Source organism: Patella vulgata, chromosome 2 (assembly GCF_932274485.2).
Source record: "Patella vulgata chromosome 2, xgPatVulg1.2, whole genome shotgun sequence".
NCBI classification, from domain to species: Eukaryota; Metazoa; Mollusca; class Gastropoda; family Patellidae; genus Patella; species Patella vulgata.
The window spans coordinates 78,203,520-78,223,706 of record NC_065880.2 but is presented as its reverse complement, the minus strand read 5'-3'; the positions used below and the strand labels follow the sequence as shown (position 1 = coordinate 78,223,706).

General features: G+C 36.1%; 1 protein-coding gene across 1 annotated transcript; it reads right to left on the bottom strand.

The window, feature by feature from the left end:
• Positions 1-1,177: 1,177 nt before the first annotated feature.
• LOC126812415 (uncharacterized) lies at positions 1,178-17,664 on the bottom strand. The gene is made up of 9 exons (XM_050538808.2): positions 17,596-17,664; positions 15,787-15,822; positions 14,066-14,137; positions 13,649-13,765; positions 11,902-11,956; positions 11,390-11,578; positions 10,488-11,040; positions 5,491-5,534; positions 1,178-4,844 (listed from the first exon to the last, which is right to left on the bottom strand). The coding sequence occupies exons 7-9, from the start codon at positions 10,796-10,798 to the stop codon at positions 1,927-1,929; spliced, it is 3,273 nt and encodes a 1,090-aa protein (XP_050394765.1). The 5' UTR covers positions 10,799-11,040; positions 11,390-11,578; positions 11,902-11,956; positions 13,649-13,765; positions 14,066-14,137; positions 15,787-15,822; positions 17,596-17,664; the 3' UTR covers positions 1,178-1,926.
• Between the last annotated feature and the right edge of the window lie 2,523 nt (positions 17,665-20,187).

The window sequence follows — 20,187 nt, the reverse complement described above, 5'->3', positions numbered from 1 at the left end:
AAGCCAAAAACACACACATCAACAAAACTCCCTTTGGAGTCATCCAAGCATCCATTTTTTATACCCCCACATTGCAACCAGGTCGTACATTGTCGTCGCCCCCATCCGTTGGCCCGTCCATCAGTCCGTTCGTTCTTGGGGGATCACGTGGCTAAGTGGGTAAGACGCTAGCTCGCTAGCCTGGAGGTCGGGTGTTCGATCCCTGCATTGGCCGAGAAAGTTCATCCAGATTTTCCGGCGTGGTTCTCCCTTGTCAGTGATGCAGGACGGAGGGGCTGACAAGGAAAGCTGTCTAGTCGTTCGTATGGGACGAAAAACCGAGGTCCCGTGTAAAAGATCCCTTGGCAGTTGGAATTCGATATAAGAGTAGGCCGTAGTGCCGCTGCCCGGGCAAAATTTCCCTAATAGCACACTGTATGGCGTATGCCCGTCTTCATTAGCCCAGGTTAGGAGCAGAACAGTAGGACGTTAAACCTCATTTCATTTCATTTCATTTCCGTTCGTTCTTCGGTCGGCCTGTCGTCCACAGTTGCTTGCTGACTCTCTGGGTGTCTAAATTTAATAGCCGACTGACTTATACACAATGCTTAAGGTAATGAGGCTAAAGTTAATATCCAATTGACTCCTTAATATATAGTCTGTTACAAAATTGAAAACAAATTTACGAAATTAAAAACAAATTTACAAAATTGAAAACAAATTTACAAAATTGAAAACAAATTTACAAAATTGAAAACAAATTTACAAAATTGAAAACAAATTTACAAAATTGAAAATTATTCTACAAAATTTAAAATTATTCTACAAGATTTAAAATTATTCTACAAAATTTAAAATTATTCTACAAAATTTAAAATTATTCTACAAAATTTAAAATTATTCTACAAAATTAAAAATGAATTTACAAAATTAAAAATGAATTTACAAAATTAAAAATGAATTTACAAAATTAAAAATGAATTTACAAAATTAAAAATGAATTTACAAAATTAAAAATCATTCTGTAAAATTAAAAATCATTCTGCAAAATTAAAAATAAATTTACAAAATTAAAAATGTATTTACAAAATTAAAAATGAATTTACAAAATTAAAAGTGAATTTACAAAATTAAAAGTGAATTTACAAAATTAAATATGATTTCACAAAATTAAAACAAAAGATTCGCATTAGGCAAATTTAGCTCTTACATAATGCATCTTTTACAATACCTAAAATCCTTAGTCTCTAATATTCAGACAATTATTCTATGAATATTACTCTGGATTGGTTGTTCATTACCATGAACACAATCTAAGGGAGATAACTATCTGTAAAACAAGATGTCGACGCCCATGATTTTAATTTAAGAATTGTCATTTCAGAAAAACCTATTTGCATTGCTTGTTCAATATATCCAACATTCATAATTTTTTTTATTAATCTTAATTCGTCGTCGCATTGACTTTAGCTAAAAATTTCCATTGCCCATGCGTAACCGACAGTTTTTTTATGTGGTTGATTATCCAGTAAATTTCGCCATATTTCGCCCCAGACCATTTGTACTGCGAAGACTAGAAGATTCTGGGTGACCGAAACTATCAAATTCTGTAACTTGCCCTACACCTATGTCACTTATATTTCGACAAGTGTCTTACATCTTGATGTATGTCAAAAGAATAATATTTATTCCACTTGCACTTATACATTTTATATTTTATAGTCCTGGGGCCATTTATAGTCCTGGGGCCATTTTATGGTCAAGGGATCATTTTATCGTCACGAGAACCATTTTATGGCCAAGTTGCGATTTTATGGTCAAGGCGCCATTTTATGGTTAAGGGGTCATGTTATCATCCTCGTTCTGTTATTGTGTGTCCTGATTTGATTGTATTGGCAGCCTTTACAGTAAAATAGTAGACGCCCTGATGCTTTTAAAATTAAATGTTTACATAAGGCTGCACTGAGATTTTCTAGTTTTATTACATCCCTTATTCTCGAGTGCTGTCTGAATTTCTTGTCGGATAGCATAGTGCAAAGCCGTGTATCTGTCTTTATTAGACGCCTCATAATCAACGGCGTTATGAGTTAAAAGTATATTAACAACTTCCAAACTACCGTTTTTAGCCGCTAAATGTAATGGTGTGTTTCCATCTAGGCACCCACTGTTAACTTCACAACGGTTTTTAATAAGTACCTTTGTTGCGTCGGCTTTGTTCGATTTAGCAGCAATATGTAATGGAGTTTCGCCAAGGTGGTTTATGCTGTTGGTATCTGCGCCTCTTTCCAGAAGAGATTCTAAGACCCTTGATGATGAACAATGCTCAACAGCTAAATGCACACACGACGAACCGTCGACGTCTAATATTTCCAAGTTTTCCATTTTGTTTATTAGAATCATTGCTGTGTCGTCTTTTTTGGAAATAATTGCTGCATGTAAAGGAGTCTCGCGTCTTTTATTCAGTGCGGCTATATTTAGACCCTTGACGTTTATTAGATAATTAATAATGTTAACCCTTCCATATTTAGCAGCTACGTGAATAGGTGTGTCGCCATCTTTATTCGCCCGATTGATTGCAGAAGAGCAAATGATCAAGTGAACAAGTTGAACGTCACTGAATCGTACAGCAATGTGTAAAGGAGTATTCCCATCATTGTTTTCACAATCAACAGTGGCACCTTTCTCAATAAGGACATGCGCAACAGATGATTGATTGGATCTACAGGCCATATGGAGAGGTCGGTCACCATTGGGGTTTTCAATATCAACATCTGCACCGTATTCAGTGAACATTTGAACTGCCATGATGTTGTGGTATTGGACTGCTATGTGCAATGCACTATCTCCATTGACATCAATAGACGCAACACTTCCCTCGTCCTGTACAAACTGCCGTAGTTCAGCTTCATTAACATTAGTTCTAATGGCAGTGTGAAGCGGGGGTTCCTCTATTTGGTAACTTGGGAAAAAACTTTGCTGGCTCCGGAACTGAGGTCTTTCTTGGAGTATTGGTTGAGGCATCAGTGCAGACAGGGATTGTGATAGGCCTACAGGAGGTCTCTGATGAGATGTAGCGGCGTCTAACATATTGAGTATTTCCAAGTCGTTTTGTTTCCTTAAATCATCTATGACATCAGGCGTAATCTGATTGGAATCGGCGCCATTGTAAAGTAATAATTTGACTATAGTCGTGTGACGATATTTGGCAGCCATGATTAAAAGTTCATTTAAATATGCTTGGTTATCTGGACTATATTTTAGAAGATATTTAAGTATGTCTATTAACCCTCTTTCCACGGCCATATCGAAAGCTGATAAATTGTCATTGTTGGTAAGACGTGGGTTTGAGCCGTTAGTCAGAAGAGCTTTAACGACTTCAACACGATCCAGCAAAACAGCTATATGTAATGCTGTATTTCCCATTTCGTCCTTATGGTCAATATCGAAATATATATTAGTAATCTTGTTTTCCATCAATAATATAACCTTATCCTCCCCGCAAATTGGAGACTCAACCGCAAAATGTAAGGGCGTTCTTCCCTTAGCATCTACAAACACCGCGGACTTCATCTGACATCGGTGTATAATCTCAATGCATATTTTGCAAACTTCCGCAGAACCAAAGAGAAAAATATAGCGCCAAAACGTTGTCGGGTATGTGCTTTGCTGTGAACCCTGAACACTTCCTAAAGTAGGTTGCGCAGAAAAATATTCCATAATTTTCGACATCTGAAGACTTCCCATAAATTTACCCAAAAATATGTGATCCAAGACAAATAAAAAATTTATCTGATCTGTTGGAAGACTCTGAAATCTGGTTATCAACAAATCATAATGATCAGCGTCCACCACGGATGCAAAAGGATCTTCACTCCTATAGTTAGATGGACTAAGATGTAGCAGTATGTTACTGGAACAGTTCATCATTACTGCTTCCATATTTCTCTGAGAAAATCTTTGAAAGTAAGCTTTTCCATATATGGCATGTTTAAATCTAAAGACGTCCGTGGTCTTGTCATGGGAATATAAACTCCAAGAATCTGATGAATGAGCAGACAAGGTTTTAACAACATTTTTTACCGTTTGTTCATTCGGGTACACCCTATTCAACAAATCCACTGCCTCCTCTAAAGCTGATGTATTTTCTTTTGATAGAGATCCACCAACAAGAAACAGGGCAACAAGAGCAATAAACCTATCTGGCTCCTCCTTTTCGCACTTTTCAACTAGTTCATCCAGGAGGTTTTGGAGATCTTTAATGTTATAACTCATTTCAAGCTGATATTCCATTAACTGAATTATGAGTGGCAAGCCCAATCTTCCCGCACACAGAGACTTAAAGTGTTCGCTCGTGTACAACTCGTTTATCAAAGACACGGTGCCACCACCTGGTTTACATATATTTTTAAATTCCCCTTGGCTGTATTTCAACTTGTTCAAATTTATTACAGTACCCTGTCGGAATAATTTAAATGTGGAGAATTCGTCAGGTGGTATTCCAGTACTGGTTAATATACATTTAATTTGACTATGTGTCGTTAAGTTCCTAAAATTTAAACATTCTTCAATAACAAGAACGTACTCCAGTAACATTTGTAACTCACAATTAGAATGTGGGATGTCAATTAAAAACAGATTCCCAGTATGTTCTGTACACGCCTTTCTTAGTTGTTCAGGTGATGTTACATTGATGTGTTGGTAACCTGGATTGCTGGTCATTAACTGTTTGGTCATCAGTTCAGCCAAATATGTTTTACCACATCCTGGTTTACCACAGATAAACAACGTACTGTTCTTCTGCAGGATGTGCTGTCCATTGACGACAGCTTCCTCGAAACTGAAGGATGTATTCGCTTGGAAATTTCCTGCAATAAACGGACAGGTTCCTTCAAAAAATATCCATTTGTTTCACAGAAAAAATAACATGATTCGATAGTTATCGATATTTTGGGTACTCATTTTGAAAATATTGGGAATTACAGATTTTTTATTTGTCCGGTAACCAACATCAAAATATAAATTATTTATTAATATAGCCTATCAGAGCAGATATGGATTGAGCCTCACTACTTACATTACCCACTAAGCCTTCTCAAACTTTGTATTTACATGACCAAAGTATCAAGTGAGACATACTCAGTTTCTAAATCTAGTCAATAACAGTATAAATTTAACGTAGAAGTAACTAAGAATTTGTTTGACCGAGTAATCCATTCACCCCAAACCAAAATTATTGTAATGGTTCGATATGGCTGTAAAGTTTCTTCCGTATAACTTTCACTGTTTCAAAGATAGTCTCAAGAATTATAAGAAAGCATACCAAAAACTAGGTACAATGTGTTTCCTATTCCTCAGAACTATAATTACGTACGTATATAAAAAAAAATGGATCCAATGTGTTCTCATGGAAATCTGAACTTCTAATTACATATAAAGCAAATCTATAATAATTTTAATACGAGTCTGAATTATTAGCATGTATGAACGTAGTAGTTTGAATTTGTTACATACCGGGCAAATGTTCTTCGAATCCAATCGGCAGTGAATATTGATGTCTAGAAAAAGAAAAACATTTACAAGATCGCTCAAGTTAGATATAAATGATAGACAGCTAAATCTGTAATAACACATACATGTGGTACAGAAAATTCTAGAATTTTAAGTTGCCATGTTGTTATTTTAAATGTACATGTATATCAAGCACTAATTATATTTGTTAAGGCCAGCTCAATTCTTGTCAAGGTCGCTGAGATGTAAATAAGGTTAAGGCACGAGATTGTTGGTGAGATTGTAGGTTCGGGTTAGGGTAAGTATTAGGGCTAGGGTTAGGGTTAGGGCTGGGATTAGCGCTAGCCCTGTGACCTATGACGAAAAATTGAGCCGGCCTTATCATTTAGCACTCACCGTTTATCAAGTGCTTATATATATAGTTGAAAGAGTTCAGAACCTTATTATGGTGTTTGTAGCCATACGGCTCGTCTAATTGGTTACGGTCCAATCACATTTGAATATAACCAAAATGATTATTTAATATCAAAGATAGATAATCTTCTGGCTTAGAGATTAAAAAGGTACCCATAGAACAATTTTACTCAGCAAGAACATGGCAGAAGTTGCAAAATGATCAATTCACACATTCCGATAAATACGGAACAGACCTTGGCCTGGACTCAGTGTCGGATTAAACATTAGGCAAATAAGACACGTGCCTTGGGGCCAGCCCAGGCCACAAAAAAATATAGGAAAACACAATTGTAATTACAGTACTGATTTGTTTTGTAATAACTTTTCTGTCGTTAAATTCAACGTTCTTCCTTTTATCGGTGAACCCAAAATATCTATATTTTCAGCGCACTCTATCAAAATGTGCCATTCGGCCAACAGAGCCTTAATTTGGCACAGTCTGGACTGATAGTCCTTTTCGATATTCAACTTTCACGATATATTTAAAATCATACAAAGAAAGACAACCATCTTTAACAATAAGGGATGGTACCACATGGATGGGAGTTAATCTATGTGAGCTGTTAAAAAGTCTCTGTCAACAAACTTAATGAGAATTGTTTCAATGGCATTTACTAATTGAACTAGAGTATACAGGTCACAATTCTATGGAATACAATTACTGCTTTTTACTGAGCGACGTTTCGACTAGGCTTCTCTAGTCATTATCAAGCTATGATAAAAAAAATGAAAATATGACAGGACAATATATACATGTACACAACAATGCTAAGTTAATGCTGACAAACCAGGGATGTAACTTAATTACGTGTGCCTAATGGTAATCTGATTTAATTGTACGCTAATAAGTAATAATACCAATTAACCTAAAAAATTGACTAATTGATTAATGGATAAGTTGTTGTGGAGTATACACAATGATTAGTGGGTTTTAATAATACAAACGTTGCAAGAAAATGAAAATTGATGAAATGTTATCAACGACCCCTTTCACTGAAATAAATACAAATGATAAAAGAATAGATTGTTGTGGAGTATTTACAACGATTTGATGAGGTTTTGATAATGACAACATCCCACGAAGATGAGATTTGATTGGTGTTATGACCAAAATAATTGATATGTGGATGTTGACGCGAGTGATTACACTGATATACGAAAAACCCTTAGAACAATGACTGCACAAATGATCAATAGTCCCCTGAAGGCTGACGATTTAAAATATTGAGTGGTACTTCACTGGATGTTATAGTGATGTAGAAAAGCAGGGTTAGAAATATTGAGTGCATTAAATTACAATAACCGCAGGCCTGAAAAGCAAACATAGTTGGGAATTATTAGTTGTCATTTTTGCATATTATGATGGTTATTACAAACTTAAAGTTATTACTGGAATATTGATAAGTATTAAATATGATAAAAAAGAAAACAGTAGAATTATGCTTAGCCTTGATTATGTGATAAGAATATCATACGCCCTGGGGAGGAACAATCCTTGATCTCTGTTCATCGTTGGTTTGTGTCGTCGTATTTGAATGGCTTCATGTAATCGGCGCGCTCTCTTGTTGCTTATATTCTTGCATAGTGGTTTTACGTTGGACCATTGGACTCTGTGGCGAGGGTTGGAGTTCAAATGTTCAGCTACAGCTGAGTTGTTGGTTGCTGCTTTCGACTTGTGGTCATCTATCCTTTTATTTAATGGTCGCTTTGTCTCCCCGATGTATGCAATCCCACAATTGCATACTATTTGATAAACACATCCCTTTGATTGTGGTGGTTGTGTAGGATTTTGTTTACCATTGGCTCTTAATATATCTTTAGTGCTGTAGCTTTTTGTGAAGTTACATCTATTTCTGGTTGTTGCATTAGAAGCCGTTTGATTTGGTAGGAGACTTTGCCGTTGAAAGGAAGGAAGATTCTGACTGGGGCAGTCGGGGTTTTTGGTTTAGCTGCACTCGCCGACAGGGTCTTGTTGATGGCGTTTGTCACAAACTTCCCTGGATAGCCGTTGAAATTTGTGAAGACATGTTTGAGATGATCAATTTCCTTGGAGAGGCTATCAGGATCACATATCTTTTTCGCACGGTTCACCAGAGTTGAAATTGTGGCCGATTTGACGCTATTCGGGTGATTAGATTTGAAGTGAATGTATTGGTCGGTGTGGGTTGGTTTCCTATAGACACTGGTACGGATCGAGTTGTTGGTTTTAGATACACAAACATCGAGGAAGGGTAGTTGGTTATCATTTTCGGTTTCCATTGTGAATTTTATACGTGGGTGTTGCCTGTTGAGGTGTTGTAACAGTGTTTCTGGATCATCTTGTTGATTGATAATAACAAAGGTATCATCCACTTGCCTAAAGAAGCATGTTGGGGTTACGGTGGATGTTTGAAGCGCCTTCTCTTCTAAATCAGTTAAAAATATTTCTGAAATTAAAGGGGAGAGGGGGCTTCCCATGGGTAATCCATTGGTCTGTTCGTAAAAATCGTCACCCCTGGAGAAATATGTTGAATTGATGCATTGTTTCAACAAGAGTATGATGTTGTCTGTTGATAGGGAAGTCTCTAGTGGGTTTTCTAAACTTTCTATGCGCTTGCGTAGAATCTTCAGGGCCTATTCCCTTGGTACATTTGTAAACAAATCTACAACATCATATGAGACCATCCTCCCGGGGTTTTGAATATTCTGCAGTTTCTCACAGAATTCACCTGAATCTTTGATGAAGGACGATGCAGTTGTGCCAAGTGAGGAAAGTAGTTTTGATAAATATTGGGCTGTGTTGTAGAAGACTGAATCTCGAGAACACACCAGCAGACGGGCTTTCATGGGGTTTTTATGGATTTTTATAGTAGCCCTGGCATAAGGTGGTCGAGGGTGGTTTGGTCTGAGCTTGTAATAGAGAGCTTCAGAGATCTGTTTGTCTTCTTTTAGTTTTTTAAGCAAGTTTTCATGGCTGTCCTTGTGCGCGTTTGTTGGGTATTTGCGGATTCTGCTATATGTTGCTGGATCTTGGAGTAAACCGTTGACCGTTGTGAGGTACTCGTGAGTATTCATGATGACTGTTGCTTTTCCCTTGTCGGCGGAAACAATTGTGATAGATCTGTCGTCTTTTAGGTCATTGAGGGCTTTCCTTTCTTGGCGGGACACATTGGTCGTCTGCTGCTTGGTAGATGCCTTTGCTAGTATTTCAGTTATTTGGTGCCTTAGGTAATCGACTTTACGACCTGGAGCGAGTTGACGTAATCCTTTCTCAATGTTGACAATATAGGTGTCATGGTTCAGGGACTTTGTGGTCGGTGCAAACTTTAATCCCCTTGATAGAATGGTAATTTCGTCATCGGTTAAGTCTCGATCACTAAGGTTGACTACTGTTTTCGTTAAGTATTCTTCTCTTGATTGTCTGGTACTATTTGAAACTGGACGCTGTGGTAATGAGGATCTGAGGTTGTTGAATTTATCCACCTGCCGCTTTCTGACAGTTCCATCCAACAGGGCATTCGAACTGATTTGTTTTTCTCTCACTCTGTCGTAATCTTTAGGAGACAGTATGGATTGGAGCTGAATACGCTGTTGTTCAGAAAGAGTGAATAAGCGGTGCTTCTCATTTCTATTGTGCTGGATCCTCTCGCGAACCAAGCATTTGCTTGCTTTGGCGAGTATTTTCGATGCAGCAGGTGAGGTGATTGGTGAAGTACCACTCAATATTGTTCTAAGGGTTTTTCGTATATCAGTGTAATCACTCGCATCAACATCCACATATCAATTATTTTGGTCATAACACCAATCAAATCTCATCTTCGTGGGATGTTGTCATTATCAAAACCTCATCAAATCGTTGTAAATACTCCACAACAGTCTATTCTTTTATCATGTGTATTTATTTCAGTGAAAGGGGTTGTTGATAACATTTCATCAATTTTCATTTTCTTGCAACGTTTGTATCATTAAAACCCACTAATCATTGTGTATACTCCACAACAACTTATCCATTAATCAATTAGTCAATTTTTTAGGTTAATGGTATTATTACTTATTAGCGTACAATTAAATCAGATTACCATTAGGTACACGTAATTAAGTTACATCCCTGGTTTGTCAGCATTAACTTAGCATTGTTGTGTACATGTATATATTGTCCTGTCATATTTTCATTTTTGATCATAGCTTGATAATGACTAGAGAAGCCTAGTCGAACCGTCGCTCAGTAAAAAGCAGTAATTGTATTCCATAGAATTGTGACCTGTATATTAATGAGAATTGGTATGCCTTTTACAGAATATTCTGAAGCGGTAAATGGACATTATTGACAAATATTATAAGATGCAATTGCCATGGAGACAAAACTGATTTTTTCAATGGTTCAAATACATGGCATGTAATCAATATCAAAATACCTCGAGCTGTACAATTTCCGACATGGCCCTTTAATAAAAAAAAAAATGCATGATGCCCCGGGTGTGGAGGGGGGCTTCCTTCCGATTCTGTAACTAACCATATTTCAAGTAGGGTTGTGTTAGGATCATAAATGAAAGATGTGTTGTTACCTGACAGGTGAAGCTCGATGTTTTGTTCCTTGTACCCGGTCAGTTTTACCTCTGGCAAGACCTCTTTCATGTGAAATATTATCTTTCTCTATATAACTTGTTCTATGAGCCCAGAGATGGGCTTTTTCCCGTTTGTTTGGTGTAGATTGAGACATTTGAATGTCATTTCCTCTTTGTTCAGCGATATTGCACGTACACTTTATGGCAGCGTTCTTAGGTAGGATTGTCTCCTTAAGTATCTGCTCAACCTGATCTTTATTGTCCAGCATATTTTGAGCACGTTCTCGGTTATCATGTGACACGATTAACATGATACAACCCGTATTAATGTGTTGAAGTTTGGCATGGAATCTTTCTATCAATTTTAAAACTAGTTCACGTAATTTCTTGAATTGATCTCCCTGGATAATGTTCAAAATGGCCGTCTCAAGCTGGGCGTCCTCTTCTTGTTGGTTCAGGAATTCTATTTTCCAGTTGGTGTTCACGGTAGTTTCACCCTGGTCCTCATCAGCTGGCCAAGATATCGAGACAAGATTTGTATTGTCAACATTAACTGAAACGAGAGATTGAAAGAAATGGGGTTTAACGTCCACTCGACACAAAGTAGGTAATTTGGGGACTAACATATGGTACAATTTTATTCCAATAATGCGCTTGTGTGTATTTGTCATTAGCTGTTTTAGCTGCTGGGGGGAAAGGGAGAACCCGGAGAAGACACACGACGTTGAATAGGCGACACTACTCCTTATTACGTACGACAAGGAATCCTGTGACACGACATATAATTTAAGACAAAACCACTGCAACTGAAAACTGGTGTGGCGTGCATTGCTTGTTTTTTTCTGCACAGATTGTCACCAGAAATTATTCTGTCATCGATAGTTACGAATACAACTACTTACTTTTAAATTCTCTGGAATTAATTCGTTCAAATATTTGTTTGTTGATAATAATCTTTACTATGGAACAACAAGGTCCTATACTAATAATAGTCGTATCTTCATCATAATAAAAATGTAAATTCTCTTTTTGATCCGCTGGTATTTCTATATGAGCCTGCTCACTAAGTGAAACATCTTCATTTGTGGCGCCTGTAAAAAAAATCATAAATACGCCATACAATAGTCTAATAGTCAGAAACCCAAATTAAATAAATTACGCTGGAATATACCGGAATTGATCGAGGGGTTCCCATTGGAATGTGGGCTAAAGGTTACAATCGTTCCACCACCCAGATTCACTGCACGTGTAGTGAACGTACAAGAGTTGTATTTAACTGACTGACATAAATCGTTTCAAAAAGAGACTTATCTATCTACTATGATCAACGGTATCAGCCTACCAGTGTATATATCTATTTAGAAATCAAATCTCAAAATGAAATAAAGACTTGAAGCTAAATGATTAAGTTTACCTTGGGGTGTTTTCACTTCAGTTATATCATCGTCACCAGCAGCAATATGATTATTCTGAAGAAATATAATATTAAATGTTGGTGAAAATAAATCGATCATTGTTGTAGGCAAATAACCAAGAATCAATCAATTTGAAGAAGGTCTATTTGGGGATGTATTTGGGGGTGTACTAAGGTATCAATTTGGACGTTGTATCCTATAGAATGTATTTGAATGGTTTATCCATAGAATATATCTATAGGATGAAGCTGGATGATATATATGTAGGATGTATTTGGATGGTGTATTTGGATGGTGTATCTGTAGAATGGTGTATGTGGATGGTGTATCATATATAAAGTGTAGCTGGATGGTGTATCTATTGGATGTATTTGGATGGTGTATCTGTAGGATATATTTGGATGATGTATCTATAGGAAGGATGGCTGGGCAAAGTCAAAATTAACGAGTTAACTAGTTAAAAAAGTTAAAAAGGCAAAATTACAATAGAACAAAAACACACGGCAAATACGTCTACAAATTAAAGATATTCATGTTTTAATAACCTTTAACACGTTTGTCCAACATGACACTATAGAATTGTTCAATATCTTTAATCATTTTTACTTTTTTATGCAAGAAAACGATGCCGTTTCTTTCCATAAGGCAATTCGTCTCTGTTTATATACGAATCCATAAGTTATAATCGTACTGAACTCCCAAACTAGATGTGCTTGTTAAAACATTATCTTTAATTTAACTGCTTAAACCAGCGGTTGCCAGACAAGATACGCCCCCACTTTTCAAGGGATGAATAGAGAACAAGCCAAAAAAAAAAAACCACCCGATATTTCGTACAATCAGGGGTCATCACACTATTTACGTTCAAGGAACGGCTATTTTGTCGGACAATTTCGGTCCGATTTTTACGAAATTCGAATTCAATCATCATCAGTGTGTAACGATGATATATTTAAACGACTTTTTAAACTCTCTGACAAAATAGCCGATCCTTGAACGCAAATAGTGTAATGTTAAAATATATCTTTATATCCCAAAGATCTCAGCCCCTTTCGATATTCGCACATTACAGACCATAACTTCCTGGATTATGACGCCTGATTGTACGAAATAAAACTAAAGACATGCAATAAGCAGATTTAGCTCTTACAGAATGCGCCTTTAATTTATTCACCCTCTTGTGATATGCAAATGTTTGTTTGCCTGGCCACTTTGGTATTGTCATGAATATGGAAAACTAATATGATCAAAAATCTTTCTAGTTAAGAGTGCGGCAAATAGTCGATCGAATATGGAAAGCGAAACCACCAAAGCTTACCACATCCGACCTGTGACTACTCAACACCCTTAAAGATGTATTATGTAAGATTTAGATAAAGAGCTGGACATCCTTGCTATAATAATTTAAAAATAGAATATGAAAAATGAATAGATTTAAATTTCAACCCAATTACATTATTCTAAGCGTAGTTATCACTGTTTGAAGTTTTGAAAAAGTGTCGCATGGTCTGTTTATTATCGTAACAACGGTACTTGTTATTCGATGCTTAGCCTCGATTCGCCATTTTTAAATTCCAATCATTAAATGGCGACTGTATTTAAATCCCCGCCATCCAATGGCACCGAGAGACAAATTTATCTCTTGCATAATGCATCTTTAATTGAGTGAAGTTACTAAGTTGTCAAATAGATTAATAAAGTGTAATTACAATGAAAAAAGTAATAATAATTTAAAGAGATACAAACCCCAACTATCTGCTTCTGTTCGCTCTGTGGACTGACCGCAATGACCTTATTATTTGGTCCAGTTTGAAGATTACCACAGTTACCATGGATGTGTAATGCGGACTCCTGGGGCCTGCTCTGTTTAAATACATAGATATAAATTTATAATTAAAATTCAAAGTTGTCAGGAGTGGCATACTATAAATGAAATAAAATGAAGGAGAAAATACGCCGTGCAGAGGGAAATGTAAGAGAGATGGCGACGTTTCTGTCCATCTTCGTCGAATTTCAGTCGTCAAGGGTTCTTCAAGAGCACACGGAACTTCCGCTTTTGGCCCTATCCGAAGGACTGGACTAGAAGCTATTTCTTGCCAAGGTTCTCAGTCATGTACCACATGTAGCGTGGTAGTTATCCTGTTTGCTTACAACAATACTCACGTGTTGGTTGCCATCTGTAATTACTTCCTTTAATTCTGTTGTTTTATTCTCATCGACATTCAGTGTTTGAGACTGAAATTTAAAAAAAACCATATTACTGCACTTAACTCATATTAAGGAATTCATTAAATTTACATAACCATAATTATAATTAAAGAGACATTATTCAAGAGCTGAATCTTTCTATTGCAGGTCTTTCTTTACATGTTATGTAAATTATTAATTAGACATTTATTAACATGACATGACCACAATTAACTCTCAATGCCATCGGGTGGCTCCGATTATAAGACGATTATAATGGTTCGGCCATTTAATGATTTCATTTAAAAATGGAGAAGGTAGGTTAAGCTTCGAGTGACCAGCACCGTGGTTACGATAATAACAATAAATGTACACATCGTGTCAAAACTACAAATATTAAAAATTCATTCAAAATTAAGTTATTTAAAATAAAGTTTCAATATATTCATTTTGTATTATCTATTTTTGAACTATTACAGCAAGAACCATCAGTTCTTTATCTAAATCTAAGGTATTTGTTTCGAGCTTTGTAAAATCCTTGAAAACCACTAAAATTTTTACGACTGTAGAAAGTTAAAGCCGTTATATCTCTGTGACATTAAAGATGCATTATGTAAGATTGGATAAAGAGCTGGCAGTTCTCGTTGTAATAGTTAAAAAAAAGATAATGAAAATAGAATATAGTGAAAATTTCAGTCAAATTACTTCATTCTGAAAAATAGCCGAGTATCGATTGCAATTGCCACCGTTATTACGATAGTAAACACAGTCCCAGTTATCTATTTTTAAAATATTAAATCATAAATTACCAATCGTTATTAAATCGGTTGAAAATCAAAAGCATTCGATGGCGTAGAGCGCTGATTATTGTCTTGTCATGTTAATAAATGTCTAATAATTTGTATAAACTTTTAAGGCCTAAAGAATGACCGGCAATAGGCAGATTTAGCTCTTGCATAATGAATGTTTAATCTAATGTGTTTGGAATATGGAAAACTAACATGATCAAAAATGTTTCTAATGATGAGTGTAGCATTGTCGGTCGAATATGGAAAGAGAAACCACCAAAGCTTACCAGATCCACAACATGCGACACCGTATCTTCAACACATGCTTTGTTTTGTCTTTGATCGCCTAGGTATGACTTCCAATATAGTGTCACTGCTCTTAATTGTATTACTTCGCGTTATACGGCAACTGAACCGTATAATTATTATATATCAGAAACACAAAGATTTTCTGATATACATTTTGACATCAAGCAGGATACACAGACTACTTAAAACTCTGACGTCATATCTGGTAAATTTCCAGCAAAGTTAATGCACTGTATTTCGTTAACCTATGGGTCATTTTAATATATCAATATGTCATCTATTTCCGTTGTATTACGTGATGTCTATCTAATAGAGAGAGAGGGTTTAATGTCCACTCGACACAAACTAGGCCATTAAGTCTGTCATTGAGTCAACTCGCGTGGTTTCGAATCCCCGGTTGTACGTGACAAGGAGTAGGGTCGCCTGTCCAACCTTATGGGTTTTCTCCAGGTCTTCTGGTTTTCTCCCACTACTAAAGACCCCTACGCGCAAGCGAATTATTGAAATAAAATTGAACCATGTGTTAGTCCCGAAATGACCTAGTTTGTGTCGAGTGGACGTTAAACCCCATTTCTCTCTCTCACACATAATAATACTAACCTCATCAGTGTTATCTCCTGTTGACGTCGCTTCAGTCTAAAAATAAAATCATTCAAACAATACTTATTTATTTTTGATCCATTATACAAGTATTTAAGAAATTTTGTGATGCTTGCTTACTTGACCGTGGCTAATCAGATCAAACAGGAAATTTAATTAAGGATGTTGAGCAATCTAAATTGCACGTTTTAAAGCTAGCACTATAATTTCTGTTGATAAGATATGCCATTTTTTTGTTATTTAGGGTGATAAACTACATATATTAATCATCAAAAAAAAAATACCAATTTTATTTACCAACTATGTTCCAAACTTGCCCAAAAGCATGATTTTTTTCAGTTATGCCAGCATGGATTTTCATCGAATTACAATTCCAAAAAAGCAAAAGATACGGAACAAATTTTTGGCTATAGGCTGTGGTTTGTCTGGTATCCATGGAAACGCAAAAAATGAATATTAGTTTTCTTGGAAATTCTATTAGTACATGCTAAAAAGAGATATCGACTGTTTATTATCGCAACAACGGTACTTGTTATTCGATACATAGACTCGATTCGCCATTTTTAAATTCCAATCATTAAATGGCGACTGTGTTTAAATCCCCGCCATCCGATGGCCCAGAGAAACAGATTTAGCTCTTACATAATGCATCTTTAAGTGAATGACGTTACTAAAATGAAATGAAATGGAGTTTAACGTCCTACTGTTCTGCTCCAACCTGGGCTAATGAAGACGGGCATACGCCATACAGTGTGCTATGAGGGAAATTTTGCCCGGGCAGCGGGACTGCGGCCTACTCTTATATCGAATTCCAACTGTCAAGGGATCTTTTACGTGCACGCCAATGTGTACACGGGACCTCGGTTTTTCGTTCCATCTAAACGACTAGACAGCTGTCCTTGTCAGGCCCTCCGTCCTGCATCACTGAGAGGGGGGAAACCACGCCGGAAAATCTGGATGAACTTTCTCGGCCAATGCAGGAATCGAACACCCGACCTCCAGGCTAGTGAGCCAACATCTTACCCACTTAGCCACCGTGACCCCCGTGACGTTACTAAGTTGTCAAATCGATTAATAAAGTGTATTCTTAACAAAACACAACACAAGGTATGGATAAAACTACTTCTCTATTATTTAGTAACGACGTTTCGTGACACATACCGGTCACGTTTTCAAGTTAATGATACATATCCATCTAGTCAGCCTATTTATACATATTTTGACATACACCAAGCTAATTTATAATAAGAAGAAACCATTAAAATAAATAAAGTATAATTACATTGAATAGAGTAATAAAGATTGTAATAATATTGCTAGAATTTTTGCTCTTGAAATTAATTGTGGCAGTATATTTCATTAATTAATATCTTTGGCAAGTTGGTAGATTCCCACATATGTAGTGTGTACTAAATCAACTTATGGTATAAATGACATATTGTTATATAAAAAAGAGTTATTTAACCATAACATGTGTCTATAAAATATCACAGAGAGTACATGTGCAAGGAAAAGTACCATTGTCTCATTCGGTTTAAAGTAACCAATCACGCCGTGCAGAGGGAAATGTAAGAGAGATGGCGACGTTTCTGTCCATCTTCGTCGAATTTAATGATTTCATTTAAAAATGGAGAAGCTAGGTTAAGCCCCACGTGACCAGTGCCGTGTTTAGGATAATAACAATTAATGTACAGTACACATCGGTTTTTGGCACCATCCGAAGGACTAGCAACTATTTCCTGCCAAGGTTCTCAGTCATTTACAACATGTAGCGTGGCATTTATCCCGTTTGTTAACAACAGTACTCACGTGTCGGATGTCATCTGTAATTACTTCCTTTAATTTTGTTCTTTCACCCTCATCGATATTCAGTGTTTGAGACTGAAATTAAAAAAACCAACACATCACTGCACTTAATTCATATCAATGAATTAATTAAATTTACATAACCATAATTACAATTAAAGAGGCATTATTCAAGAACTAAATCTTTCTATTGCAGGTCTTTCTTTACATGTTATGTAAATTATTAATTAGACATTTATTAACATGACATGACCACAATTAACTCTCAATGCCATCGGGTGGCTCCGATTATAAGACGATTATAATGGTTCGGCCATTTAATGATTTCATTTAAAAATGGAGAAGGTAGGTTTAGCTTCGAGTGACCAGCACCGTGGTTACGATAATAACAATAAATGTACACATCGTGTCAAAACTACAAACATTAAAAATTCATTCAAAATTAAGTTATTTAAAATAAAGTTTCAATATATTCATTTTGTATTATCTATTTTTGAACTATTACAGCAAGAACCATCAGTTCTTTATCTAAATCTAAGGTATTTGTTTCGAGCTTTGTAAAATCCTTGAAAACCACTAAAATTTTTACGACTGTAGAAAGTTAAAGCCGTTATATCTCTGTGACATTAGAGATGCATTATGTAAGATTGGATAAAGAGCTGGCAGTTCTCGTTGTAATAGTTAAAAAAAAGATAATGAAAATGGAATATAGTGAAAATTTCAGTCAAATTACTTCATTCTGAAAAATAGCCGAGTATCGATTGCAATTGCCACCGTTATTACGATAGTAAACACAGTCCCAGTTATCTATTTTTAAATTAAATCATAAATTACCAATCGTTATTAAATCGGTTGAAAATCAAAAGCATTCGATGGCGTAGAGCGCTGATTATTGTCTTGTCATGTTAATAAATGTCTAATAATTTGTATAAACTTTTAAGGCCTAAAGAATGACCGGCAATAGGCAGATTTAGCTCTTGCATAATGAATGTTTAATCTAATGTGTTTGGAATATGGAAAACTAACATGATCAAAAATGTTTCTAATGATGAGTGTAGCATTGTCGGTCGAATATGGAAAGAGAAACCACCAAAGCTTACCAGATCCACAACATGCGACACCGTATCTTCAACACATGCTTTGTTTTGTCTTTGATCGCCTAGGTATGACTTCCAATATAGTGTCACTGCTCTTAATTGTATTACTTCGCGTTATACGGCAACTGAACCGTATAATTATTATATATCAGAAACACAAAGATTTTCTGATATACATTTTGACATCAAGCAGGATACACAGACTACTTAAAACTCTGACGTCATATCTGGTAAATTTCCAGCAAAGTTAATGCACTGTATTTCGTTAACCTATGGGTCATTTTAATATATCAATATATCATCTATTTCCGTTGTATTACGTGATGTCTATCTAATAGAGAGAGAGGGTTTAATGTCCACTCGACACAAACTAGGCCATTAAGTCTGTCATTGAGTCAACTCGCGTGGTTTCGAATCCCCGGTTGTACGTGACAAGGAGTAGGGTCGCCTGTCCAACCTTATGGGTTTTCTCCAGGTCTTCTGGTTTTCTCCCACTACTAAAGACCCCTACGCGCAAGCGAATTATTGAAATAAAATTGAACCATGTGTTAGTCCCGAAATGACCTAGTTTGTGTCGAGTGGACGTTAAACCCCATTTCTCTCTCTCACACATAATAATACTAACCTCATCAGTGTTATCTCCTGTTGACGTCGCTTCAGTCTAAAAATAAAATCATTCAAACAATACTTATTTATTTTTGATCCATTATACAAGTATTTAAGAAATTTTGTGATGCTTGCTTACTTGACCGTGGCTAATCAGATCAAACAGGAAATTTAATTAAGGATGTTTGAGCAATCTAAATTGCACGTTTTAAAGCTAGCACTATAATTTCTGTTGATAAGATATGCCATTTTTTTGTTATTTAGGGTGATAAACTACATATATTAATCATCAAAAAAAAAATACCAATTTTATTTACCAACTATGTTCCAAACTTGCCCAAAAGCATGATTTTTTTCAGTTATGCCAGCATGGATTTTCATCGAATTACAATTCCAAAAAAGCAAAAGATACGGAACAAATTTTTGGCTATAGGCTGTGGTTTGTCTGGTATCCATGGAAACGCAAAAAATGAATATTAGTTTTCTTGGAAATTCTATTAGTACATGCTAAAAAGAGATATCGACTGTTTATTATCGCAACAACGGTACTTGTTATTCGATACATAGACTCGATTCGCCATTTTTAAATTCCAATCATTAAATGGCGACTGTGTTTAAATCCCCGCCATCCGATGGCCCAGAGAAACAGATTTAGCTCTTACATAATGCATCTTTAAGTGAATGACGTTACTAAAATGAAATGAAATGGAGTTTAACGTCCTACTGTTCTGCTCCAACCTGGGCTAATGAAGACGGGCATACGCCATACAGTGTGCTATGAGGGAAATTTTGCCCGGGCAGCGGGACTGCGGCCTACTCTTATATCGAATTCCAACTGTCAAGGGATCTTTTACGTGCACGCCAATGTGTACACGGGACCTCGGTTTTTCGT

What these genes read in the sequence shown, in the direction of transcription:
- LOC126812415 (XM_050538808.2), bottom strand. Translation starts at nt 10,798, where the DNA reads ATGTTAATCGTGTCACATGATAACCGAGAACGTGCTCAAAATATGCTG. An exon ending in CATCGAGCTTCACCTGTCAG is followed by an intron (nt 5,535 to 10,487) that starts GTAACAACACAT and finishes TTCTTTTTCTAG; the next exon opens with ACATCAATATTCACTGCCGA. An exon ending in ATTCGAAGAACATTTGCCCG is followed by an intron (nt 4,845 to 5,490) that starts GTATGTAACAAA and finishes CGTTTATTGCAG; the next exon opens with GAAATTTCCAAGCGAATACA.